Source organism: Rhipicephalus microplus, chromosome 2, assembly GCF_043290135.1.
Source record: "Rhipicephalus microplus isolate Deutch F79 chromosome 2, USDA_Rmic, whole genome shotgun sequence".
Lineage (NCBI taxonomy): Eukaryota > Metazoa > Arthropoda > Arachnida > Ixodida > Ixodidae > Rhipicephalus > Rhipicephalus microplus.
In genome coordinates, this window is record NC_134701.1 from 49,234,751 (window position 1) to 49,262,165 (window position 27,415).

General features: G+C 48.4%; 1 protein-coding gene across 1 annotated transcript in view; it reads right to left on the minus strand.

The window, feature by feature from the left end:
* LOC119185825 (lysozyme C-1-like) overlaps positions 1 to 27,415 on the minus strand; it is a 405,391-nt gene that overhangs the window by 60,346 nt on the left and 317,630 nt on the right. The window contains exon 4 of the mRNA XM_075886446.1: positions 17,815 to 17,890. Within this exon, the coding sequence (XP_075742561.1) occupies positions 17,815 to 17,890 (76 nt within the window). The remainder of the gene's footprint in view (positions 1 to 17,814; positions 17,891 to 27,415) is intronic.

Sequence of the window (27,415 nt, forward strand, 5' to 3'; positions counted from 1 at the left end):
GATACATACTGACGATCGTTGACTTCGCAACCCGCTACTCAGACGCAGTGGCTCTGCCCACTACTGTGACAGAGGGCCTGTTGGAAATATTATCGCGCACTGGATTTCGCCGTGAGATTCTATGCGATCTGACATGCTGCTTCAAGTCCTAGTTGATCAGAGAAGTACATGGTTTGCTGTACAACAAGCATCAGGATTCAACTCCCTACCACTCCATGTGCAACGGGATAGTGGAAAGATTCAATGGTACACTGAAACAGATGCTGCGTAAACTATGGCAAGAGGATTCTAAATCATAGGACCAGCTGTCGATACCACTCCTGTTGACCTATGGAGAGGTACCTAAAACCAGCATGGTTTTAGACACCTCTTCCTTCGAACCTATTTATGAAAGATACTGTTCCGAGGCAGTAGGCATGGCTCCACCGTCGTAGACGCATCGATGAAGACGAAGCGTAAACGGCGTGCGAAATCCTAGCAGCCCTGGATGTGACACCTACCTGTAAATATTGCAAATACACTCGTTTCTCTCTCTCGTGTATTTGTAATCTCCGTAACAAGCTGTTGGACGTGCTGGGTAACGAAGCGCTATACAACGGAGCTTAGCAATGGTCGTCAAATTGGAGTTTGCGTGATGGAACACGAGACTGATCCCACGGCCACCTCTCCATCGGCCTCGGCGATGCCTGCACCATCCACGGCAATGCCTCCCCCGGCCCCCCCCCCTACATACGTGCTGACGCATCCGGAACATCTAGAAACGTTCTGCGGTACGAACGAAGTTGATGCTGACGACTGGATAGCTGACTACGAACGTACCAGTGCGCTTAACCGGTATGACCCGACATTCATTCTGGCCAACGTGCTGTTTTATTGAAAGGCATGGCCAAAGTCTGGTATGAGAACCATGAGGAGGAGATTGGCAGTTGGGACACATTCAAGAAGAAGCTTCGCGACTAATTTGGGAAGCCCATTGGTCGAAAGGCGGCTGCAAAGAAAGAGCTGTCTATACGTGCTCAGACATCCACAGAGCCGTATATCTTGTATATACAGGACGTGCTGGCTCTATGTCGTAAAGTCGACAACGACATGTCAGAGTCTAATAAGGTTGGCAACGTCTTGAAGGGGATAGCGGACGATGCATTCAACCTGCGAATGTGCCGGAACAGCGCGACCCTCGAAAAAATTTTTCAGAAATGCCGGCGTTTTGAGCAGGCCAAAAGCAGGAGTATTTCAAGATCACTCACTCGACTGCCGAACACCGCTGCGACGTCCTCCTGCGAAGACAGACTGACCTCTCATCGGCAGTCTTCACCAGCGTCTGAAATTACGCGAATTCTGGAAGCTCAGTCCGGTGGGAAATCGAAGCGATTACACCTGCTCTTCCCCCCAACGGTCACGTCAATTCACAAATACCGCAGGTGTGCTTGGTACAGTCGACTCTGCAGGAAGAACTCAGATATTTGGGCTTCGATGTCTGCGCCGTTGCTCAGTCTCAACCAATTGGCTTCCGTTCAAGGTCGCCGCCTCGCCCCAGGTCACCGCCCCAGGAACGGTCTTTTCCACGCTCTCGCAATGCGGCACAATTGCGAACGGCGGATGATCGGCCGATCTGCTTTAACTGCTGCCGCATAGGGCACGTCGCACGGTATTGCCGCAAACATTGTCTTTGTCCCGAACCCAGTATAACATTGCTTGCCGCGCCGACGGCTACCGCCTTTTCCAGCCTCCTGCGCCGATCCCCGACAGCTACCGCCACCTTTCACCCTTCGATGCCCCTTAATACGCACCACAGCCGTTCACCATCGCCTCGACGTCATCAGTCTCAATCGCAGCCTGCAAGTCGCCCGTCGTGCCATTCTCCTCTACGATGACGCCCGACCTCCCCACTCAATTCTCATCAGGGAAACTCAGCGGTGCAGCTCTTAGAGGTGAAGCTTCATCTTCGATACCGACCTCAAATTCTCTCCTTGTACTGCCGCCACGATGAAATTTGATGGACGTAGACGTTGACGGCCTGACTGTTTCTGCACCTATTGACAGCGGGGCGCATATTTCTGTGATGAGTGGCCGACTTCGTAGACACCTGAAGAAAGTTCTCTCACCAGCTGCTTCTGGAATTATTCGTGTCGCCGACGGAAGAAGCCTTGCCATCCCAGGAATGTGCACAGTACGCATCACAATCGCCAATCACCCCACATCTGTTCTATTTGCAGTTATTGAGAAGCGCCCCAATGACCTGATTCTTGGATTGGATTTCTTGTCCACTCATGCCACTCTCATCGACTGTGCAACCGGCGTTTTCCAACTTGAATTACCTCGACTTGGGGCTGTGCCGTCCTCACCATCACACCGCTTGTGCGCTGTTGATTATGTTCGGCTGTCAGCACAAGCCATCACGTTTGTGGCCTTAGCGATATCACCAGCTCTTCCTGAAAGTGACTACATAGTGTCTCCATTAGTGGATATGCTCTTGGCGCGAAGTGTTGCTGTGCCGCATACCATTGTGACTGTCGTCGACAACTACGTTCAGCTTCCGCTTCTCAACAATAGTAGTTCGACCCAAGTTCTCCCGCAAGGCATTTCGTTAGGCCATGTTTCCCCACTTGATGCATTCAACATCGTGGCATTAGACCCTGAAAACTGCTCGTCCCCTATTGCAGCCAGTCGAACAAATGCACCTACTGATGAAATCACGATGATGATTGCCCCTGATCTTCTGCCCTGTCAGGCTGCGCAACTCCACCACGTTCTGACCACCTGCCGAGATATTTTCGACATTGTTGATCGCCCTTTAGGTCAAACGTCCGTCGTGCGTCTTCAAATACACACCAGCGATGCTAGTCCTGTTAGACGGCGACCATATCGTGTTTCCCAGTTCGAACGCCAGGTCATACAACGAGAAGTCGAGAAGATGCTCTTCAAAGGAGTCATAGAGACCTCTTCAAGTCCATGGGCGTCACCTGTTGTTTTAGTCAAAAAGAAGGATGGCAGTTGAAGATTTTGCGTTCACTATCGTGCCTCGAACAAGATAACCCGCAAAAACGTATATCCGCTACCACGAATCGAGGATGCCCTTGACTACCTTCATGGCGTGCGATACTTCTCATCTGTAGATCTGTGTTCGGGCTATCAGAAAATTTCTGTCGACAACTTAGACCGCAAGAAAACTGCATTTGTCACACCGGACGGCCTTTATCAAATCGAGTTTAGGCCCTTTGGGCTGTTCAAGGCCCAAGCAACATCCGAACGCATGATGGACACTCTCCTCCGTGGTTACAAATGGTCCTTCTGCCGTTGCTACCTCGACGATGTGATTGTTTTTCTTCAACATTTGAAAGCCACCTAACTTGTTTGTCGATTATTCTAGCCGTTTTTCTTCGAGCGGGACCTCGAAAAAGTGCAATTTCGGCCGACGAGAAATCACGGTCCTTGGTCATCGTGTAAGTGCTGCTGGCGTCAAACTGGATCCTTACAAGAACTTTCCTCTGCCTTCCAATACCAAAGACGTTTGTTGTTTTGTGGGCCTATGCTCGTACTTCTGGCGTTTTATACGCAATCTCGCTACAATTGCACGACCACTCACTGATCTTCTCAAAAAGAATGCGCCCTTCTCGCGAGGCCAAGACCAAGCAGCTGCGTTTTCCACGCTGATTCAGCTGCTCACTTCACCACCAATATTCGCTCACTTCAAGCCGTCCACGACGACTGAAGTTCGCACAGACGCCAGTGCTCGCGGCATTGGCGCCGTCTTCGCTCAACATCAGGGGGGCCAAACGGGTGTTATTGCGTATGCCAGCCACCTTCTCTGCACATCTGAGCGAAACTACTCGATAACGGAACGCCAGTGTCTTGAGATTGTCTGGGCTGTAGCGAAATTTTGCCCCTTCTTGTATGGCCGGGAGTTTTCAGTTATTATGGACCACCACGCTCTCTGTTGGTTGTCGCTCAAGGACCCTAGGTCGCTGGGCTCTACGTCTCAAGGAGTATAACTTCAATGTAATTTATAAGTCTGGCAGGTTACACCAAGATGCCGATTGTCTCTCGCGTTATCCGTTGGACCCTGCTAGTTTCGCTGTCATTGAGAGCGATTCTGTTGCGCTCGCCATATTCGATTTGCGCGACATCGGCACAGAACAGCGCCGGGACGCGACCCTCAAGACGGTCATTGAGCGAGTATCTTCAGGACATTCAGACCTTTTGCTCCGTCAGAATGTCCTCTGGAACGAAATTCTGTACCACCAAGACAAGAAGCCTGATGGCCTCGAATGATGCCACTATTCTCTAACATCTGCATGACGCTCCGACGGCAGGACACCTGGGTTTTTTACGCACCTATCACCGCATGTGGCAACGGTTCTTTTGGCCTGGCCTGTATAAATTTGTTCGCCGCTATGTCGCTGCTTGCGAGCGCTGCCAGTGTCGCAAACGTCCTGCTCTCCATACGGCTGGCTTGCTCCAACCTATCGACATTCCTCCGGAATCATTCTTCCGGATCGACCTCGACTTGCTCGTACCTTTCCCAACATCCGTGTCAGGAAACAAATGGATCGCTCTTGCAACTGACTATGCGACCGGATACGCTATAACTCGTACTTTGCCGAGTAGCTGCACTACAGACGTCGCAGACTTTTTTCTGAATGACATCATTCTGCGGCATGGGGCTTCGCGCCAGTTTCTGACGGTTCGTGGCCGCTGCTTCCTCGCAAAAGTTATCGTTGAAATCCTCCGTAGCTGCTCTACCGAACATCACCTTACTACTGCCTACCCTCCCCCAAGACCAACGGTCTCACAGAGCGCCTCAACCGAACTCTTACAGACATGTTGTCCACGTACGTCTCTGCTGATCACCGTGACTGGAACGCAATGCTCCCCTACGTTACGTTTGCGTACAGTTCATCAAGGCATGATACAGCAGGCTATTCTCCTTTCTTTCTTCTGTACGGCCTCAACCCTGTGGTGCCATTTATCACACTCTTTCCTTCTGATACTACCAAACCAACGGTGTATGCTCAGGACGTTGCTTCTCGAGCCCGCGCCGCTTGCCAAATCGCGCACACAAGGCTCACTGCTTCTCAGGTCTCACAAAAAGTCCGCTTCGATGACTGGCACCGCAACGTTGACTACCATGCTGACTCTCTCGTCCTACTTTGGAGACCACATCGGCGTGAAGGCTTGTGCGAGAAGCTCCTTCCACGATACACCGGGCCGTACAAAGTTCTCCACAAGGTCACTGACGTTGACTACCTCATCACTTCCGCTGAACCACACTCATCTTCTGCTACACCACGTACTGATGTTGTTCATGTGTCGCCCCTAAACCGCTACTACACTGCCAGTCCTGATTGACTTGGTGGCTCCGTGATGGTGCTCCGTCCGCTGGGGGTGATGTTACGAGACAGTGGGCATGGCTCCACCGTCGTAGACGCATCGATGAAGAAGAAACGTATTCGGCGTGCGAGATCAAAGCAGCCCTGGGGTGTCCCACCTACATGTAAATAATGCAAATACACTCGTTTCTCTTTTCTGCGTATTTTTTAATCCCCGTAGTACGTTCGAGGCCCTCTCAGCATATTCAACGAGATGTGGACATTAGAACACATCAGTGACGAAATGAAAACAACATATGGTTTTGTCTTGGATTTCTAAAACCGTTTTGAGAAGTCGTTGCAAGTTGCCCATGAGAACCTGTCACAAGCAAACTCAAAAGAGATACTACGACCGGAGGAGCAAGAACTGTCAGCTCGAAGTTAAAGATCTTACTCTGATCTTATTTTGTACAACAGAAAACAAGTTAATAATGTGTTGGAAAGGACCCTTTGGAATCGTTGGGAACAAGGGTATTAAGACGATGGCATTCCAGACACTTCGATCAGATTCAACTCCGTCTTTAAGGTATAAGGCAAAAAAATACTTGTTTATCTAACTGCGTGCAGAAGCGCTCTGCTGTCACTTGAGCGTCCCCGCGTCCCTCGCTCGCGCTCTTCTTTTTTCTCGTTTTCTTGTCCCAGCACAGAACGTGAAAAATAATGAACATTCTCGGACGCGCAAAGTTCAACACATAGTTCAAGTGGGTACAGTCTTTGTATCGGCCTGATCGCAAAGTGACCGCCTTGCAGCTTGATCTTGCAAGAACAAATGAGACCGTCTGCACTGCGGTACACTTACGTGACCATTGCAAGCTTCCATAGCTCGCGTGGCGTGTTGTCCTCATGCACGAGAACGATGTCCCCTGGCTTCAATGCTGTATTTGATTTCGTTTCGGCAAAGTGTGCAGATCGTAATTCAACAGGTATTCTTTTTGCCAACGATTCCAGAAACTTTCATCCAGCAGCTTCCTGTAGTTGTGTCTGCGTATGGCGTCTGATTGTTTGGAATTACTGTTCACTTCGCCAGCGATCGCATACGGTATGGAAGTCAACCTTCGTCCGAGGAGAAGTTCGGCTGGCGTCAAAGTGCAAGGTTCTCCTGCATCTGTCTCCGTGAAAGTCAGAGGCCTAAAGTTTACGACTGCATCGACCTCCGCCAGCACTGTCAATATTTCTTCGTAGTTCAGACGAGCTTTGCCGAAAACTTTTCGCAGCGGAAGCTTCACTGATCGTACAAGGCGCTCCCACCATCCACCCTACCAAGGAGCATTTGGTGCTCTAAACTTCCACGAAATGCCGTTGGTGCTGAGGCGACCAGCGACGTCCTCTTCAGAGAACATTCGGTGTAGCCGCTTTATATCTGCCGATGTCTTGTGAAAACTTCGTGCGTTGTCCGAATAGATCACCCTAGGTAATCCTCTCCGAGCTGCACATCGTCATAGGCACAGCAGGAAAGCCTTGGATGTCATTTCCAACACAAGCTCGAGATGCACGGCTCTAGATACCGCGCACGTAACAAGTGCAACGTAGCACTTCGTGTCCCCTTTCTCCATGCGTGCATAGAGAGGGCCCGCGAAGTCGACTCCTACAACTTCGAACGGGTTCGTTGGTGACACTCGATGACTTGTTAACGGAGCAGTCTCAGCACTTCCTGGGCCCACACTGAAACGCTTGCATATAATGCAGTCATGCAGCACTCTTTTTACCAAAGAGCGAGCTCGACAAATCAAGTAGCGTTCCCGAAGCTGCGTAAGTGTATCTCTAACACCTCAATGTAAGACTTGAAGAAGGGCTCTCTTTGCCAAAAGTGTCGAAAAGTGGTGGCTTGACGGCATTATGACTGGGTGCTTGACATCTTCTGTGGAATGCATGAGAGATAAACGGCCTCCAACCGGAATAATTCCGTCTTTGTCTATGTAAGGGCGTTGTTCAGCGATTCGAGATGTAGACTCCACTGGTTGGCCGTTGGTCAAAGTGGTGAGTTCTTCAAGAAAGCCTTGCTCTTGTGTACATCTTATGCAATACTGTTCAGCGTTCAGGATTTCTGTTGCCACGTGATTTCCTGTATGATTACTTCTTTTTCTGCATCGGTCGGTAAATCTGAAAATCCACGCAGTGACTCCGAGTAGGTGCTAAAGCCTGCTGTACCGTTGAATATCAAGTATCGGAACTGAGAAGCGTGTCATTAGTGCGACGTGGACTGTTGTAACCACCTTGGGCGGCTTCCGCTATGTCTAGTTCACTGAACGGTAGGGGCCATTCAGACATGGGTTTAGTTAGCCACTCGGGACCATGCCACCATTTTGAGCAGCACAGCAGTCTTTTAAGCGTCGTGCCACGCGTGAATAGGTCAGCCAGGTTGTCCGTTTCAGGATAGTATCTCTACTTTGGATCTGTAGAGCACCTAATTTCATTTACTCGTTGGATCTGTAGTGCACCTAATTTCATTGACTTTGTTGGCTACGAACTGTTTCCACTTTTTGACGTCAACTTTTATCCAAGACAACACAATGGCGGAATCTGTCCACATCGTGTAGTCAACTTGAACATTCCTCAAAGCGCTTTTCACGTGTGCCAACATTCTTGAGCCGATTAAGGCAGCCAGCAGCTCGAATCGCGGCAGCGTTGTCTCCTTAATGGGTGCTACACGGGACTTCGCAATCAACAGTATCGGCTCCTCAGGACTTGATACGACGTATATCGCTGTTCCCTATGCCGCTGGACTGGCATCGCAGAAAACATGCACTTGAAGCACATTGGGCTTCCTTGCTCCGCCACCCAGATAGCGAGGAACGACGACGTCTTGCAGAGACGGCAGCTGGATGACCCAATCATTCCATTCTTTTTGCAGGTCATTGGGTAGTACTTCATCCCAGCCAATTGCTCGTATTCACAGTCTCTGAAACAATATTCTAATGGCAATATTATATGGTCCTACAAATCCCAACGGGTCAAATATTCTTGATGCTGACTTTAAGACAAATCGTTTTGTACTCGTTTGTGCTGTCAAAAACCGGAGTAGATTTTCAACCGAAAAGTTGAATTCATCCTTTGCAGGATTCCAAACCAAACCCAGGACCTCGACCGACGTTTCGTGAAGAACGGCCATCTCATTTCTAGTAGATTCCACTTGATTTTCAAGCGTGCGCATCAAATTTGCTGAACTTCTTGTCCGTTTTCTCAAAGTCATGCCGGCCGATTTCATTGTTGTTCGCGCCTCTCGGCATAGTTTAGCGGCTTCTTTTTCTGTGTCGGCACCAGTGACTAAGTCATCCACGTAAAACGACCCGGCAAGAGTTAGCACTGTTTGTGCCACGACAGCCGGTGCTCTTTTCACGTGGTAGAGAATAGTAGCTGTGAGCAAAAATGGGCTACATGTAGCACCAAAGGCACTCGTGCCATCCTCTACTCTTGCAGCTTGCCCTTGGATAAATCTCCTTCTGCAAACCAGAGAAAGCGGAAAGCGTCTCTGTCGTCCTCCCGAATCGCAATCTGAAGGAATGCCTTTTCTATGTCCGCGATAACTGCCACCGGGTGCGTTCTGAAGCGTATCAGAATTTGCACGAGGTCTTGGTATAAGTTGTCACCCTTTTCAAGGCAGTCATTAAGGAACTTGCATCTTTTGGCATGTGACGAAGCGTCAAACACCACTTTCATTTTCGTCGTCAGTGCTTGTTCATGCATGATTTCCTTGTGCGGCATGTAATATAATTTCGTCACCTCTGCAGGTACGTCACTGACTACTTCGGCGTGTCCTGCCCTCAAGTACTCCCTTATTGTATGGTCCTACGTTTGGAGCAGTCCTTTTCTGGAGTCGAGACGGTTCACAAGCTTGTCCAGTCGAGTGACGGCTACTTGCCTGTTGCTTGCAAGCTCGAAATTATCCTTCCAAGGAAAGGCAACTCTTATCTTCCGTTTATAAGGCTAATTGTTTGCTCAAAATGCCTCATTGTCTTGCTCATTTCAGTTGGCTTGTTTGTCGTGTCCTTAATTCCTATGTATTCAAATTCCCAAAAGGAGCGCAAAATCTCGTCGGAATTAGTAGCTTGGGCTTTTAGCACGCACACTATCATTGTGCGTGCTAGAAGAAGTTGTTGGTCGGGACACCAAGTGCGATGTGCTTCCCTGGAAGGTCCATCCAAGCTTGGAGTTCAGTTTGATCAATGATTCGTTGCCTTCGCACCGTGAAACTTCGCCGGTCAACACTTTCAACATCTGATCGGACGAGATAAGTACGCTAATGTCACTCTTAGTTATTATAGATGGATGTTGGAGCTCATCGGCAACATTGTTTCCCAGCTTCTTGAAAGACGCAACGAAGGCCACGTCCACTGCAGTCTCTGCGATGTATTGGCAGATGCTTGGGATCTCTATTGCAGTTAAGACTATTTCCGCGTCGGAAACCTGGCTTCGCAGTCGTAGTTCTACTATACTATGCCTCTTAGCTTCTTGGTGCGATGTATTTGCGAAAGTATTGAAGGCTATTCGAGTTGCTCTCACGCTTTTCAGCTTGAGGTGCTTGCACAGATCTACAGTTGCGGAAAACCTCTGACTGCCACCATCAAAAACGCCTCGTATGTAGCGGCAAGTGCCATCATTCATGGCCCATGCTCTAAATGTCTGAAGAAGAACGCAAGTGGTAGAGCTTTCCTTGACGGGTCTTCTTTCAAGTGATGCGCAGACTGTCGTAGCTTTTTCGTAGTTCTTGTTAGCGTAGTCTGACTGCCGTGAACACCCATCGGGATCGCACATGCTTGTAGCGTGTCTAGCTTGGCATCTGGAGCAGGAAATCCTTTTTTTGCAGTCCCGTGCCCGATGTCCTTTGGTGGTGCAGCGGAAAAACCTTTTGTGGTTGGAAAGCCGTTATTTCTTCTGCGTCAGTGACAAGTCCGCTGTGCAGGCTTCCGATCCGTGATGGCTGGACGAGCACAATACGCAGTTGTCCTTTTTTCTCGCAGCGAGTTGGTGTGAAGCACAGATGACGTCGGTTTCCCGCACCGAGAGTACGTCGACTGACTGGCCACGGGGAGTGTTCCATGTTCTCGTCCTTTGCGTCCCTAAAGTCACTCTTCTCCAGGCTTTCCAGCTCGATACACAGTAAGTTGAGCACACGGTCCAGTCCCACGGGTGTAGCTTCAGCTCTCGAGTCATATGTCAACTGGACGGCACATGATCGATGATACTGCACGACTATATCCCGTGGAAGAGCACGCAGTAGGATGTCGCAGAGCATTGACGAAAATGACGACTTGTGCCCACCCAAAGTCTCTAGGCCTCGGATATTCACGAGAACTTGGTCGTACAAGGTGCGTAGCGCTTTGGTGTCACCCGATGAACGGACACGGCTTAACATCCGTAGCTTGGCAAAATATTCTTGCTCCAGGTGCGTCTTGTGCCCAATTGCTTCTGTAGCATTTTGATGGCGTCGCTGTAGCAACTTTCTGTCGCCGGAAGGCCCGCAATTACTGATGCAGCGTCTCTTTTAAGATACAGTCGCAGGTAATGAAACTTCTCTGTGGCAGTGATGCGATTGTTACAATGAACAATTTGGTAAAATTGTTCCCAAAGTTCGGTCCACTTGCATACGTCTCCAAAAAAGGAGCTATTGTCAGCTTGGGCAATTTACCTCCAGTTCCGTCTGATGGTGCTGCGACTGTCTGGGCAACTGTTTCTTGAGTTCCGGTAGATGTCCTTACCATGCGATATTTCTTGCTGAGAATTTCTGCGAGAATGCGCGTAGCACTGGCCTCGTATTGTAAGACAGCGTTATACTCGACTTCGAACTCCTCGTCAGGTATATGCGGCTCAAAATTGTTGTTCAGGTTTTTAAGCTCTTCGTTATTAGCCTTCAGCCTCTCATATATGGAGTTGAGCTGGTCATAGGAGGCAGAGTCGTTAGCGAGGAGCTCACTTGCCTCGTTTATAATCCTCGTGTTTTGTGCTTGCCGCGACGTCCGCTTCGACTTCAGTCGCTCCGTGTCGCTGCAGTTGACTGGTAGCCATCCGTAGGGTCCTGGTTTTCAATCCCGGTTCTTCGGCACCAATATTAAGACGATGGCGTTCCAGACACTGTGATCAGACTCAACTCCGTCTTTAAGGTATAAGGCAAAAAAATACTTGTTTATTTAACTGCGCTCGGAAGCGCTCTGCTGTCACTTGAGCGTCCCCGCGTCCCTCTCTCGCGCTCTTCTTCTTTTCGTTTTCTTGTCCCAGCCGAGAACGTGAAAAATAATCAGCAAGGGTATCCACGACTATTTATTGCATTTGGGACATGAAAACAACCAGTTCACATAAACTTGTTAAAGCGCTATGAAAACCGGCCGCTAAAAAGAACCTCTGAGACAGCATCTTACGTGGTCTTGGAAGAAAAGGAAGCCGAAAAACGTCTATCAACTTGCGAGGTTGCCCGAAGTGTTGGCTTGGAAGCCATGCCTGTTGCCGAGGGATTGTATGAAGGGAAACGAATTCAACTTCAGAAGATCTTAGCTGCTTATAACAATGTATTCTCAAATATCCCCAGAAATAGGAAAGAGAAACTGAAAACGCGGGTTTTGTTACTAGACATTTAAAAGTTCCGAGAACGTAAGGACTGACTCCATTCGTAGGTTGTAACATAAGCTTGCATGAGAGTGCTACAATTTTTTTCTTGTGCGTATTTGAACATTTCTTGTGGACTTCTCACGGACATGAGTTCATCATTGCAGGGCAGTGTTCTTGCGCGAACAAGTGGTACATGCGGCTAAAACCTACTTGCAAAGTTATATTAGAAAAAAAACTTTGTCCCCACACAGGGGCATGTGTGATAAGTGGCTGTTCGCAAAGGGCCAAGTGAGCAGTGAAGCGCGGCAAACGCGTTTGAACGGCGCGCCTCTAAGACTATCGAGGAAGACGATGTGCGGAATCAGGGCACGCCGTGGTGCGAGACATGGTCGTTTTTTTAACTACTTTTTTCAGATTGGCTTCATTTTCATTTTAGTTTCATTTAAGTATCCTGCCGCCCGGTTCTTGGCCCATCCCCCTCTGTGGGTAAGCGCCATTCATCACAGGTCATCAGCATCAGCATCAGCACCAGCATCAGCCAGACGCGGTGTAAGGAGACCGAAAAAGGAAGAGAAGAAGATAAGCAGACGTGCCTTGTGATCGAATAACCAGGGCGCGGGAGCAGAGACCTGTCGGGCTTAAGACTCGTGGTAGCAGCAGACTCCCACCTGTGGCCAAAGCAGCCGTGCACGCACCTGTGACGAAACCAGCTGTCTATGCACCAAGGGCCGAACCAGCCTTCCGACCACCTCAGGCCTGGCGTGGTTTCAACGTCTCCAGGACGTTCTCGCCTGGCAAGCCGCACGTCTACCACAGCAAGCCTCAGCCAGCATTAGTGAGCAGCTTGGCAGGACCAATGCGCTTTTAAGGTAAACGACCCTGGTGATGAGCATCGTTGCTGACCGTGGCTTGCAGCGCCAACCCCGGCGCTACCTAAGCATCAAATGGCTTCACTCAGCCTCGTTGAGCCGTTCAACCTCTCCCGGGACTTGACCGCCGCGCTGCCCTGGTGAACTCATTCTTTGCTTCGTTTGATCATTGACTTTTCTTTAGCATTTTAGCACTTGCTCTATTTTCTTACTACCATTATAGCTTTAACATCCACTATAAATACATCGGTGTTGTGAACGCGAAAATGGCCTCGTCATTGTCCCGATGACGGTTAAGTCATCGTGGTTCTTTTCATACAAACACGAGCGTTTCCTGTATAGCTCTGTCTCGCCATATACGAGCTCATTACACTTCTGCCCCACCAAGGCTTGCCGCCAGGAGTCACCGCCACCGCTACCGACCTAACCATGATGATGATAGCGGTGATCAACGCTCGCGAACACTATGCCATCTACAGCTCGGTAGTGGTGAACTCGAAATGCGGCTATTGTGTAAGACACGTCCGCCACGCCGCACATACAACTTCACAGGGGGTTTCAGCACCCCACAATTTTTGCCACTTAGACGGGATTTCACTTATACGTTTAGATTTAGTTTTTGTCAAGATCTTTTTAGGCTATATTTCGAATTTAGACATGTTTTTGGTACTTTTGCTGCCCCGATCAGGAAGGAATTCTGCCCGCTTATTTCTTTTCCTTGAAAGTTCATGTCGCATAATGGACTGAGGAATCTAAGAATTCTCAAATTCCACTTTCTCTTTTCTATTAAAATATATGCACACACTTTCTTGATAGTTTTTTTGCATTGGAAAGTTAAGGTGGAGCAAGAGGAGCAATTACTTTCGCTGAAGCGAAAATTCTAATTGCCATAAAAATTTCGTTCAAAGCAACCTTTATTTTACACATTTTGATGGCACAAAAGAAAACTGCACTACGTACTGAACTAATGACATATCCTGAACTATTTACATATGTGAAATCAGCATGAAAGTATATACACCACTAAAACTTTATTGCCTTAGGCTACGAATTGACAAACCTTTTTTTTTCGAATCACATCTACCATCAACAGGACAGCTGCAAACCACATGACCACTGCCCGAACAAACAGGTTGTCGGTTTGGCTGGGTGGCACGTAGGAGGGGCTGAAGACATGATTAGGCTTACCTGCCAAGAGACACGACGACCAGGTTGCAAGCAATAGAAAAAAAAGCGCATTGTCAGGTAGTATTTATTTATTTATTTATTTACAGTATACTGCGGTCACAAAGGACAATGCAGGTGGGAACAGTTTCAAATTTACAAGCACAAATGGAGCCGTAAGGCACACAAGCTCACAGAAAAGGGAAACAAAGCAACTTACGGCCTATCCAGAAATATTACCAGTGCAGCTTGTCAGAATTTTAAAAAATAATACAGTTCTTAGGAGATTGACTCACACTATAAGAAGTATAAATGTAAACAAAAAACTTCTCGGAATACGTTGTGTGCGTAAATGCAGTATTTGCAAATTATGAACTAACACTGCATCAATAAAACACGTAATGAAAAAACGACCAAATGCAAAAGTGAAAGCGGTGAACATTCACTGGTTTACTGAATTTCCAAATCAATAAGTAGCGCACTTTCAAATGCTCTTGCAGATTTTAAAGAAACAATATTTTCAGGCAGTGAATTCCAATCAGAAATGGTTCGCGGAAAAAAAAGAGTACTTAAAAAGAGTAGTGCGCGTTTGATAAAGGAGTAGATTATGTGCATGTCGATTTGTCCATGTATGTGACGAAAATGGCTGAATAAATGGAGGCGCATTTACATTTATTTTATTTTATTTTATTTTATTTATTTCATACTGCCAGCTACCTCTTGGTGGCCAAGGCAGGAGTGATACAAACTTTCATACTTGCAGCCACTTATAACACTATTCTTCACGGCACAGAAATAAAATCACCACATAACAGGTTTGCGTGGAACATGAATACTCGGATTACAGGAGCAACACAAGAGCGGTATCAAAAATACAATCCAAATTTTGTTCCTAACACGAAGTGAAAAAACATCATAAAAAGAATTGAAATCTGCACATACGACCAGACAGCTTTTACTACAGACAGGCAGTGGCAGCTGATAAGAATGCGTCGGGCGCTGCGATGCTGGTGACGTCATGAGGTAGTTCATTCCAGTCGGAAATTGTTCGTGGAAAGAAGGAATATCGCCGAGAATCTGTTTTTGTAAGTGGCACCACTATGGTGTTATCATGCTTGTTCCGAGTTTTCCGCGATGTATTGTACTGCATGTAAGTGTTAAAGGCGAGTCCTGAGTGTCCGTTGACTATGTTATAAAGGAATTTAAGCGATGTAGCTTTCTACGCGACTCCAATGTGGGAAGGGCGGATCTATTACGGAGTTCAGTGACTGAACAGTGTCTACTATACGCGTGGTAAATAAACCGAAGGGATTTATTTTGGACTCGTTCTAGTAGGTATATTTCAGTTTGTGTGTGTGGATCCCATACAACGTCAGCATATTCCAACAATGGGCGTACCAATGTAGTGTAAGCAACTAGTTTTGTTTTGCTGGTGCAGTGCCTCATGCGATGCTTTAAGAACCACAATCGCCGCAGTGCTGCTGATGTTATACCTTCAATATGAGTTTTCCAGCTCAAATTAGAAGTGATTGTCAGACCAAGCTATTTGTACTGGTTAACGGTTGTTATAGCAGTGTTGTTTAACATGTAAGTGAATTCCGAGGGATTTTTTTACGTGTTATGGTCATCTTGACGCACTTTGCTATGTTGAGGCTCATTTTCCAGGAGTTACACCATGCTGTAACAACCGATAAGTATTCATTTAGGGTGGCGTGATCTGTTCTTGATTGAATGGGCAGGTACGCAACGCAGTCGTCCGCGAAAAAACGACACTGCACAGTAGATTCGGATGTCATGTCATTTAGATAAACTAAAAATAAAAGTGGTCCTAGGACGGAGCCCTGTGGTACCCCAGAATGCACGGGAGCGGAAGAAGAATTTTTATCTGCTATCCGAACGTATTGGTGTCGGTGGGATAGATAACAATCAATGGTCTTTCTCAGTCTCATTCGGTTTGCTAGCGTTCCCAAGAAAACGTGACCACCTCCAACCGGGTGACTGCTTGGCAACCGGAAAGATGTTTTCAATGTAGAAGGACCATGTGAGTTTGTCGGAGATCGTCAATCCCAAATATTTGTACACCGTGGCTGCTGCGACGGTGTCACCATTACATTAGGTCTGTTGTGATAAAGCACAAATAAAAATTTGAGTCTTGATATTTTCCTGCACTGCTCTAAGGTAGGAATCTTATTTGCAAGCATTAAAGATGATGATGAATCTGTTCTCTCATATTTGTTTAATATGAAGCGTATTGCCCGCCTCTGTACCATCTCGAGCTTATGCTTATCCTTTTTGGTAGTGGGGATCCCAAATTACGCTAGCATAATTAACTTTAGGCAAAACATAAGTTTCGTAGGCGAGAAGCTTTGCATCGGGGGCGCGTTTTTCAGTCTGTGCCTAAGAAGGCCAAGTTTGCGAGTAGCTGCTGTAAAGATGTTTTCAATGTAGAAGGACCATGTGAGTTTGTCGGAGATCGTCAATCCCAAATATTTGTACACCGTGGCTGCTGCGACGGTGTCACCATTAATTTTATACGTGTATAAACAAGGTTGTCTTTTATTGCTTACGCGTAGCAGTACAGTTTTCTCGGAATTCAGGGACATTGACCATGTTGTGCACCATTCGTGGATTTTCGCTAGACTAGAGTGTAAAGAAATTTGATAATTTTTGCATGTTACCTTTTTGAAAATCAAACAATCATCGGCAAACAGCCTAATTTGCACATCAGCACACATGGCGGCGGTTATATCGTTCACATACATGAGAAAAAGAATTGGTCCCAATACGCTGCCCTGAGGCACACCAGACGTAACTGGCAAGCGCGTGGATGAGTATCCATCAACATCAACAAACTGAGTTCGGTTGGATAAGTACTGTATTATCGAATTTAAAATAAAAGATGGTAGGCCAAATCTTTGAAGTTTGTTTAGAAGTTTGCTGTGGGATAAACGGTCAAAGACTTTGCTAAAATCCCAAAAGATTAAATCAATCTGACCAGCCAAATCGAGGGTTAAAGCAACCTCATGAATAGTGGTAGTCAGCTGTGTGATTGTTGAAAGGTTTTTACGAAATCCATGTTGGTGATCAGATAGCAACTTATTGTGTTCAAGAAAATTGGTTATGGAATGTACGAGTATGTGTTCAAGTATTTTGCAGCAGGAAGACGTCAGGGATATCGGGCGATAGTTTTCTTTTTTAGGCGATTTTGATAGACGGTGACAGGACCACCGCTTCTGGATTGTCAATGATGAACACAAGCGGATGGCAATACTACGTTGTTACCAACCCAAGGCCACGAACAGTGAAAACGTTCGATTAGAGAACAAGCTGATCAGAGTAGCTACATGCAAGACACAGTGGCTTCTTTGTGGCTGCCTAAGGGCTTATAGTTGTGCTTCACATGCATTGTAATTAGTTGTAGTTACAATGTGTAGCAGCATATGTGCCCATTTTGTTTAACTTAATCTTGAACTTGTTGAGTCTCTGCAGTGTTGTTTGATAAAGTTTGCTGTGTTACCACTGTCTTGGCCTCTTTCTCAGTCTCATTCGGTTTGCTAGCGTTCCCAAGAAAACGTGACCACCTCCAACCGGGTGACTGCTTGGCAACCGGAAAGTAAGCAGAGATATCGGTCTTCATCTCACAAATGCATTGTAGTGCGCATTGCGCAAAACAAGGACTAATAAGATAGTTACCTAAAATACCAGAGTTAGGCGCTCGCATTCACAAGTAAAATAAATTTCCAACTCATTCTGTCAGTCATTCCTAATGAGAATGTGGTGTGCTTTCACAAATATTGCGAAAAATGTCTTAGCCAAAGTGGATCGCAAAAATACAACCAATCAAATTGTCCGTCATTGGTTCGATTACTCACCAATACTTGAAGCCCCACATGTGGCGAACTAGCGCTGCGCAGCGAATATCATCTTCAAGATTTTCGTCCAGAAAGGCTGGAAGTAAACAGCAAATCTGTGAATATACAAGATATTTCAACAAGTGTAAACGAGTAAAATGCCTCCGTAGTCGAAATAGGAGTGTTTTAAAGCAAGACGTTTTATAGCACCGCAAGTTGTTTCTGTCACAATTATCGCGGCACCCTCACATCTCATACTGTTGCGTTTTTTTACATTGGTGTTAATATATGCTTTTCGTGATGCAGTTACCCGTGCACACATCATACAGGGGCTTGGAAAGTCCTTCCCGACAGGGTAGCCTTAGGTACCCGAAAAGCCTCTATCTCCGGCTGCAGTCTCAGAATGACAGTCGAATCATATACAAATGCGCATGCACACAAAGTAGCGCGCACACGAATGCTTCTGCATCTTTTTTTGTACTTAACGTGTGACTTTACGGAGATTTATCACTTTTAGGACGGGAATTGTAAACATGACAATGTTTATTTTACAGTACTAACTTTTTCTCTTGAATTGGGTGCAAATGGCTTGATGTCCTTACCATTTCATGAATAAACAAAACATCTTTTTCCACAGTTAAATCATAGCCGCCGCAATAAAAACACTCTAAACAATGCTATTTCAACACGAAAGTGTTTTATGCCACGGTCCCCGACTCGCTGAAGTATTTCCGTCACGGATATGGCGTTTTAAGATATTTACCAGCAGATTGTACAGAAAAAACACAAAGCATATTCACATAGTGAGTGATCATGAGTGGGACGAAGCGTCCATTCGTCCATGCTTCCGTCCGTCCATTTGTACTTTCGACCGTCCGTTCACGATTCCGTTCATGCTTTCTTCCGTCCGTCCTACGTGCGTCCACCTGTACGTCCATCTATCTCTCTATCTGATACTGCCGGCTACGCCTGACGAAGGACAAGGTTAGACTAATGATGACCTGTAGCGTTTAACGTCCCGAAACCACCATAGGATTATGAGAGACGCCGTAGTTGACGGCTCCAGAAATTTTGACTACCTGGGGTTCTTTAACGTGCACCCAAATATGAGCACACGAGCCTATAACGTTTACGCCTCCATCGAAAATGCAGCCGCCACAGCCGGAATTCGAATCAACAACCTGCGGGTCAGCAGCCGAGTACCTTAGCCACTAGAACATCGCGGCGGGGCCAAGGTTAGACTAAAAGGAGCTTCACCTATAAAACGAGAAGTTCCGCGGGCCTCAAACCGGTGACCTTGTGCCCGAGGGCATCACCCTAACCACTAAGCACCCGAAAGACCTTTGTCGACCATGCTAAGCACGAGCTATTTATATACACCATGTAGGCTTATGCCACAGGAGCGAAAGAGAGACACGCCTGAACGATAACCGATGCCAGCCCGGAACGAGAGCCGTGGCTTCACGTGCCACGGCCTAGCACCTTCTTTATTTTCTTCTGTCGCCATCGCGCGCTCTCCGGTTCGCGCCGCCCGAACGAAGGTGCTACAGGGCCCCCCGTGTAGACTGGAAGTCGGAATGTGACATGCCGTTTGTGGTATTCCAACGGAAGATCAGTCGTAGATGAGAGGCTTTCTAGGGCGGTCTCCAGATACGCCGGCTTGAGGTCGGTCCAAGCTGACTGTCTCTTCACGGCCGTTCTGAAGTAGAGTGGCAGTTTTGGTGGTGCGGTGAAGGACGCGGAATGGTCCGTCGTAGGCTGGTGTCAAAGGTGGTCTGACCGCGTCGTGGCGCACGAAAACATGTGTTGCAGTGGCCAGATCAGGGTGGGCGAATATGGTCTTGTGTTCGGAAGGTCTGGGTGGAGTGGGCCGGAGGTCTTGAACGCAGTCGAGGAGACGTTGTAGGAATTGCTGTGGCTGGTCTGGTAGCTTCGTTGACATGAAGAAGTCTCCCGGAAGCCGTAGGGAAGTGCCATACACCAGCTCTGCTGTTAAGCACTGCAGGTCTGCCCGGATGACAGCTCGTAAATCTAATAGCACCAGTGGCAAGGCATCAACTGAGGTGGCTCTATTGAGGCGGGTAGTCAAGGCGGTCTTCAGTTGTCGGTGAAGGCGTTCCACCATGCCGTTGGCGCAGGGATGATAAGCCGTGGTACGGCAATGTCTGGCTCCGAGGATGCGATTAAGGCAAGTAAACAGCGAGGACTCAAACTGACGTCCACGGTCTGTTGTCACGGTGCCAGGACAGCCAAAACGGGATACCCACGTAGAAATGAAAACGCGGGCGACTGTCTCGGCTGTGATATCTTGAATTGTAACAGCCTCTGGCGAGCGTGTGAAGCGAGCGACCATGGTCAATATATAACGGTACCCCTGAGACACTGGTAGAGAGCCCACAATGTCTAGATGATCATGGCCGAAATGACGGCCGGGTGGAAGGAAAGGTTGGGACGGCGTCTTAGTATGACGGGAGACCTTTGTCATCTGGCAGGGCAGGCACATGCGCATCCAAGCGCGCACATCACCGTTGATTCCGGGCCAGACATAGCACTGGGTGAGAAGACGTTGAGTAGCCCGAATGCCAGGGTGACAGATGTCGTGTAAGAAGTGGAAAACGGTGCGTCGTAATGAAGCGGGAACGAAAGGGCGGGGAAGGTCAGCTGAGACATCGCACCACAAGTGCTCAGATGATAATGGATGAGGCACCAGGCGTAGTCGGAAAGAACGGGGGTTCTCCCGAAAAGCGGCAAGCTCTCTATCATCCTGCTGTGCCGAGGAGAATGAGGTCCAGTCGATGGTTGGCGGTGGAGAGTCAACCGCGGCTATATGAGAAAGGGCATCTGCGGCGGTGTTGTCAGCTCCTTTCACGTAGCGGATGTCAGTCGTGAACTCCGATATATAAGCCAGATGGCGGATTTCACGGGGCACGTACTTGGATGAGTTAGTGCGGAAAACATACGCCAGTGGCTTATGGTCAGTCAGCACGTAAAACGAGCATCCTTCCAGGAAATGCCGAAAGTGCTGTATTGCAGCGTGGATGGCTAGTAATTCCCGGCCAAAGACGCTGTAGCGGGTCTCAGCAGGAAGTAGCTTCCGAGAGTAAAACGACAAGGGTCTCCACTCGGAGTTAATGCACTGCTGTAAGACGGCTCTGACGGCCACGCTGGATGCGTCCACCATCAACCGAGTAGAGGCGTTGCTGCGTGGATGAATGAGAAGCACGGCGTTAGCAACCGCTTGCTTAGCAGCAGCAAAGGCGGCCTGGGCCTCTGACGACCAAGGAATGGTGGAGGACGGGCCCGCGGTCGACCGAAGGAGGTCGGTGAGCGGTCGTAGCAGTTCGGCACAGTGTGGTATGAAGCGCCTGGAAAAATTCACAAGCTCCAGGAATTGGCGTAATTGGCGCAGTGTTGTAGACTGAGGATAACCCTGAATTGCTTTAACGTGGGACCGTAGAGGGCGTATTCCTTTGGATGATATGTGATGGCCCGAGAACTCGAGCTCAGATGCGCCGAAAGTACACTTAGAGGCGTTCACAACGAGGCCGTACTGCTGAAGACGTTGGAACAGAGCGCGTAGATGGTGCTCATGATCTTCAGGTGTGCGGCTGGCGATGAGGACATTGTCCAGGTACGCAAACACATTAGGAAGACCCCGTGTGACCTCAGAAATGAACCGCTGGAAAGTTTGAGCCGAATTGCGGAGTCCAAAAGGCATCTGCACGTATTCAAACAACCCAAAGGTCGTCGTGATGGCGCCCTTTGGGTTGGTATGTAGGTATGTATCTTAGGTATGTAGGCGGGCTCGACAGGAATCTGGTGGTACGTCTTAACAAGGTCCACTTTGCTGAAAATTGTGCAGTCGTCGAGGCGCGATGTAAAATCCTGGATGTGAGGTAGAGGATAGCTGTCGTGGACAGTCTTGGCGTTTAACGCTCGATAGTCCCCACAAGGACGCCAGTCACCAGGATCACGCTTTGGCGCCAAATGCAGCGGGGAAGCCCAAGCACCTGACGACGGGCGGATAATGCCGAGCTGCAGCATGTGTTCAAACTCCCGTTTAGCAATAGCTAGGCGGTCTCCGAACAGGCGGCGTGGTCGAGCGGCTGCCGGTGGACCCCGGGTGACGATGTGGTGTGTCACCGTATGTTTAGGCGGCTGAGTGAGGTTGCACGGTTTAGTTAACTCTGGGAAACTCGCCAAGATTTTTTGAATGGTGAGGAAGGTATCAGCATGCGGATGGCCATTGGAGCGATGTCGGACAGGACTCCCGAGATGGAGAGACGAGTCTTACCATCTATGAGGCGGCGCCGCCGTACGCTGACGTCCAAATTGAAGTATGAGAGGAAGTCCGAGCCGATGATCGGTTGAACCACGTCTGCGATGACGAAAACCCACCGGAAAATGCAGCGAAGGCCGAAGTCGAGGGTGAGAGATCGGAGCCCATACGTTGCTATAGACGAGGCGTTGGCAGCACGAAGCACTTGCCCCTGTGACTTTGAACGATCAGCCTTAGTCGGGGCACAACGCTAATTTCCGCACCCGTATCTATAAGGAGCCTGGCGCCCGATAGCTTGTCCGTGACCATGAAAAGGCGGCTGGGACGAGAAGGGAGATCACACGCCGCCGTCAGTGATCCCGGCAGGCGTTTCCCTGCCACGAACATGGGGGTTTACACTTCGTGGCTCGGTGTCGGAAACGCCGGTGGTACCAGCAGAGGGGTGGAGGGCTGGGACTCCGAGCATCTCGTGTGCGTGGAAGAGCTCGACGACCGGAGCGAGGCGAACGAGTCTCCTGTAGGGGGCTCCGGAGTGCGGCAATGGAGGCGGCGAGTTCGTCGATGCGGGCCTCAAGGCGTGAAATCGCTGTGTCTGCTGGTGGTAAGACAGCGTTGACAGATGGGGAGGTCGCTTCATGAACCTGATCGGCGAGCTCCGCCAGGCGGTCGAGATTGACGTCGCGGGCCGCCGCGAGGACGACGCGGATTGGCTGAGAAAGGCGTTGGAGGAAGAGCTCGCGAAGCAACGCTGAGTGGGCAGAGACGTCGTGTTTTCCAAGAAGCTGTCGCATTCGGCGCAGTAGTTGGGAGGGGCGCCTGTCGCCAAGGTCCCCCGCTGCAAGGAGCTGCTGTAGGCGGACGCGTTCCGAAGGCATGAATCGTTCCAGCACCTTGGTTTTAAGGTGCTGATATGGCGTAGTGTCCGAGGGGTTGGAGAGGACGTCGGAGAGCTCGCTGACAACGTCAGGAGGAAGGACGGAGGCTACGTGGTAGTAGCGTGTCGTTTCCGAGGCGATGCGGTACAGGAAGAATTGCGCCTCGACCTGATGAAACCAAACTTGCGGGTCCTGTGGCCAGAAAGATGGGAGACGCAGTTGCACGGCCGAGACGTCCTGCGGACGTGAGGCTTGTTCGGTTGAGGGTGCATTCGAGTCAGTCATTGTCTTCGTCCGAGGTCACCACTTGTAGGCTTATACCACAGGAGCGAAAAAGAGACACGCCTGAACGATAACCGATGCCAGCCCGGAACGAGAGCCGTGGCTTCACGTGCCACGGCCTAGCACCTTCTTTATTTTCTTCTGTCGCCATCGCATGCTCTCTGGTTCACGCGCCGCCCGAACGAGGGCGCTACAACCATATCACACTGGCAGTCCTCAGAGCTTGGCACTTTAGTGCGTTTTCATCATCAGTAGCGAGATCGCACGACGAGCGCCCGTTGTGCGCAGTCGTTGTGCCGCCCCCCCCCCCCCCCCAAAGTTGATGTGCTCGCGTGCCTCCACAGGGCGTGTTCCAAGAGCGTAAAATGTAGCTTAGTGGCTCCATGGTAGTGTTGCGCTTATCTCGGGATCCGGGTGCTTTGTAGTTGTCATGCTTCCACAACAAGTTTGATTTGATTTTGAAGTAGTTAAAAAGCACGAACTTGTCTTCACCCGCTGTCATGGCTGCGTTTACGAAAGGAGTGGTCTGCTCACACACATAGAAGTTTGAATTGTGACCGTTGTTAGCGTTTGTCCTGGTGTATAGCTGTCCGCTTGTTTTGTACATCTTTCTTTGTTTGAACAGAGCGCCTTAGATATCGAGCTGTGACAGTTGTTTGTCCGCGCTCGTCCTATGTATACTGCTTTAGTGCGTTTAGTTGTGGTCTCGGACCTCGAGCGAGCATCGCCGCGACAAGATGATTAGCATGCTGCATGCTCGCCTCAGTACGGAACCCGAAGAGTGAGTGAGTGGAACAACTTTATTATGTCCACAATAGACGCCGGTTGACTCAACGTCACCTGGCCAGGCCTCCTCGGGACGTTAAGGCGCTCGTGTGGGCCCTTTCGACTGCCATGATTTGAGAAGCCAGGTCCGTGTTGTTAGTCTGCTTGTTCATTTCTACTTTGTAGAAAGGGAGACCGGCAAAAGCACAGCCCCATAGGACATGCTAAAAGTTCGCATAATCACCACACAACGGGCTATACGGGCTTCGGAACTATTCGGGGCATATTCTGCGCAGGGCCATAGCCCTCATGTAGGTTTTTGTTTGGAGCAGTCTGAGAGTAACAACTTGGGTCCTGCACAGCGAGGAGTGTGGCAGGGGCGGCAGGTGTAAGAGTGCGTGCATATCTCGTTTAATGTGCTTATACTCTCCGATCACCCAGAAGATGTCGCAATATCCGGCACACCATCAGTCAAACCTCGTGCAGCCGAGTGTGCCTCCTCGTTTGAATTCACTGAAGCACCCTCAAAGACTTCAAGGTATACAGAAATCAATTCTTTATCTTTGAGGTCCTTGGGTTTTTATGGATCCATAGGACCTGGGGAGCCATCTGTTCATTCGCAATGCCTTGAGAGCAGCCTCGTAGTATGAATAAATTCTGTTATGCACATCACCTGTCAATGCAAAAGCAAAGACAACTTGCTTTGAAATGGTGGAGCTAGACGTGTAGATGAGGTGGTGTGAGCATGCCACGCATTATGCATCCAACCTAGATCCCCAAAAGTGAGTAGTTATTTCGTTTTTGGTACGCTCATTGCTCGGGCGCGTGCGGGTGTCGTTCGGCACCATGCTTCACGCGAAAGTCTATTTAAACGCAAAAATAACAAAAAGAATGAACGTCAATTGGCGCTCATATATAGCGACGTCGTTAGGTGCGTGATGCGCGTGTAACAATTACTTTGGGGGCAATATTTACATGATTCATACGGCTAGATAATTGACGCGCAACGGGCTGTGTTGAAGGCGCTTTGTGCGATATGACTGCTTGCAATGAAGCACGCAGGCAACGACTTGCTTTCAGAAAATAGATACCCAAGTGAAAGGCCTCGTTTAACCCATCGTAATTTAGTCACGCGTCCAGTAAGCTGCAGTTTCTTTTGATTCTCTCTGGCCTGATACTCTGCTTGTTTGTGTTTATCTTTAATGTTGTCTTTTGCAGTATTGACGTGCAACGTAACCGCATGCCCCTGTCTTCTAGATTTTAGAATAGATACAAAAGTGAACAATTGTGAACGTTCTGGTTCTACTGCCGAACAGCTGTGCGCATGTGACGAACTAAAATTTTATTGAGTGAACACCTTAAAATCCCATTATCTACTCTTGCTTTTACTAACCACAAAACCATCTTAGGGAGCCCGCTTGGTTGGAGAGCGTCGTCATGAGTTCGTTTGTCTACGTTGTGAGAACTTGTGTAAATACTTGCATTTTAAGGCGCTACTTTATTAAAACTTTCAGTCGAACGTCAGTGCTCGTTCGGTGTTTCCTCATGGCCCTCGCACCAGGTAGTGCCAAGCAAGTAAACGTTCCTAACAAAGGAAACTGTCGATAGGTTGGGCTACATGCATCATATGATATGCTTACCTCTGTTAGGTCAATTTATACATTTTTGTATACTTCAAGAGGTATATTGACTGCATGTCCTTAGTCCTGGTAGAAAGATAATTAGGGCAGTGTCAAATATCAATGAGCATAAAATTATTCAGGGCATACCCATTTCACCACTGGCCTAAGCTAGGTGGCATGCGGCTCACAGGTAGGTTTTAAGTGCACTTTCATCGGTTTGGCTAGAAGGGAGTGAAGTACTAACAATAAACGTCACGCTCTGCTATGGCACTAGCAAAGTTCAATATAAATGCAGAGTAACGAATCGAAACCGTCCACTTTGTTCTGACTAATAGGTTAAACATAATAATTTTGTATATTCTAGCCGCAGATTTAGTTTATTCGGCAAAAGTAGCACAATGCTTTAAGAATTAATTTATTGTTTTTTCAACACCTTTAACAAAGCAATGATCACCAGCGTACACTAACCATCATCGTTTGTTCTCTTTTTCTTGAGATGAGACATGATAAAAAAATATCAGCAATCTAACCTGTAGTATTTTTTTTCTGAGCAATACCTGCAATGTTTTAGCCTTCAGCCATGTTTTTCTACGTATTGAAAGAATGGCAGTCTATGCTTTGCTCATTAGGTGCAAAAGTAAGCAGAAAATCTTAGGAAGCAATATCAAATTTTTATGTTATTCTTTATTGCTGAGAAAAATTGTAATAAAAGAAGAGCCAAAGTTTTTAGTGAAACATAAAATCTGATGATTGCGCAAAGCATTAGAAGAGTAACGAGTCGCTTACACTACAGGCTGTTCACAAAATATATTTGGAAGAACAGTTGCAGCAATGGCCAGTCGGGCTTAGAGATCGAGCAGCAAGCGACCTTCATCCTCTTGCTCGGGCGCACACGCGCGTCGACAATATGCATTGTTGCAGCCTACATGTAGCATAAGCCCCGTTGGCAAAGGCGCCATTTCGGCACATCTGGACGTCAATGTTATTGGCGAGTGGTGCAGTTGCAGGCGCGTGACTTGTACGACGTCACCGACTGGCATGAGGGGTGGATGAACACGACGAGGAGGCAAGAGCGATTTTATAAGTGACAGGAATGACCGAAGAAAGCACTTGGTATGACTCTGTCTACCGAAGAGCCCTTTGTCAGACAGGCTACGATGCAGGGTCGGCGACCAAATCGGAACCAAAAAACCGGGCGAAAAGTCCACGTCGTGTCGGCCTTCATCATACCGACGTCGTTGGTTTTTTTTTTTTTTTTTGGATGCCAGAAGGCGAATACGAGCGGCTTCGCGTACAGGGGTGGCCCGTTTGATGGTGTCCAAGGCATATTCTGTGGTCGGAGGTGCTAGCAATAAAATAACTGCATCGAGGGGCTATGCGGGTTTGAGGCCAAACAGCATGAAAAATGGGGAATAAATAATTGTTTCTTGGCGCGAAGAATTGTCCGCAAATGTCACGTACGGTAGAGCGAGGTACCACATGCTTTCAAGGTATGTTTTCTCACACCAGTCCAAGTGGTCTGAGAAAACATACTTTGAAAGCATGTTCGTTAAGGTTAGGTTCAAACGCTGCATAAGCTCATTTGTTTTCAGATGGTAAGACGTAGTGAGCTTGTGCGGCGCTTCGCATGAGCGCAATATGTCCGCTATGACTCTCGGTAGAAATATGTGACTTTGGTCCATGAGAAGCTGGCGTGGAGCACCATGTTTCACGATCGCGTCACGCAGAAGAAACTTTGTGACGTCTGTGGCACAACTTGTTGAAAGAGCACGTGTGATGGCGTAGCGTGTGGCGTAGTC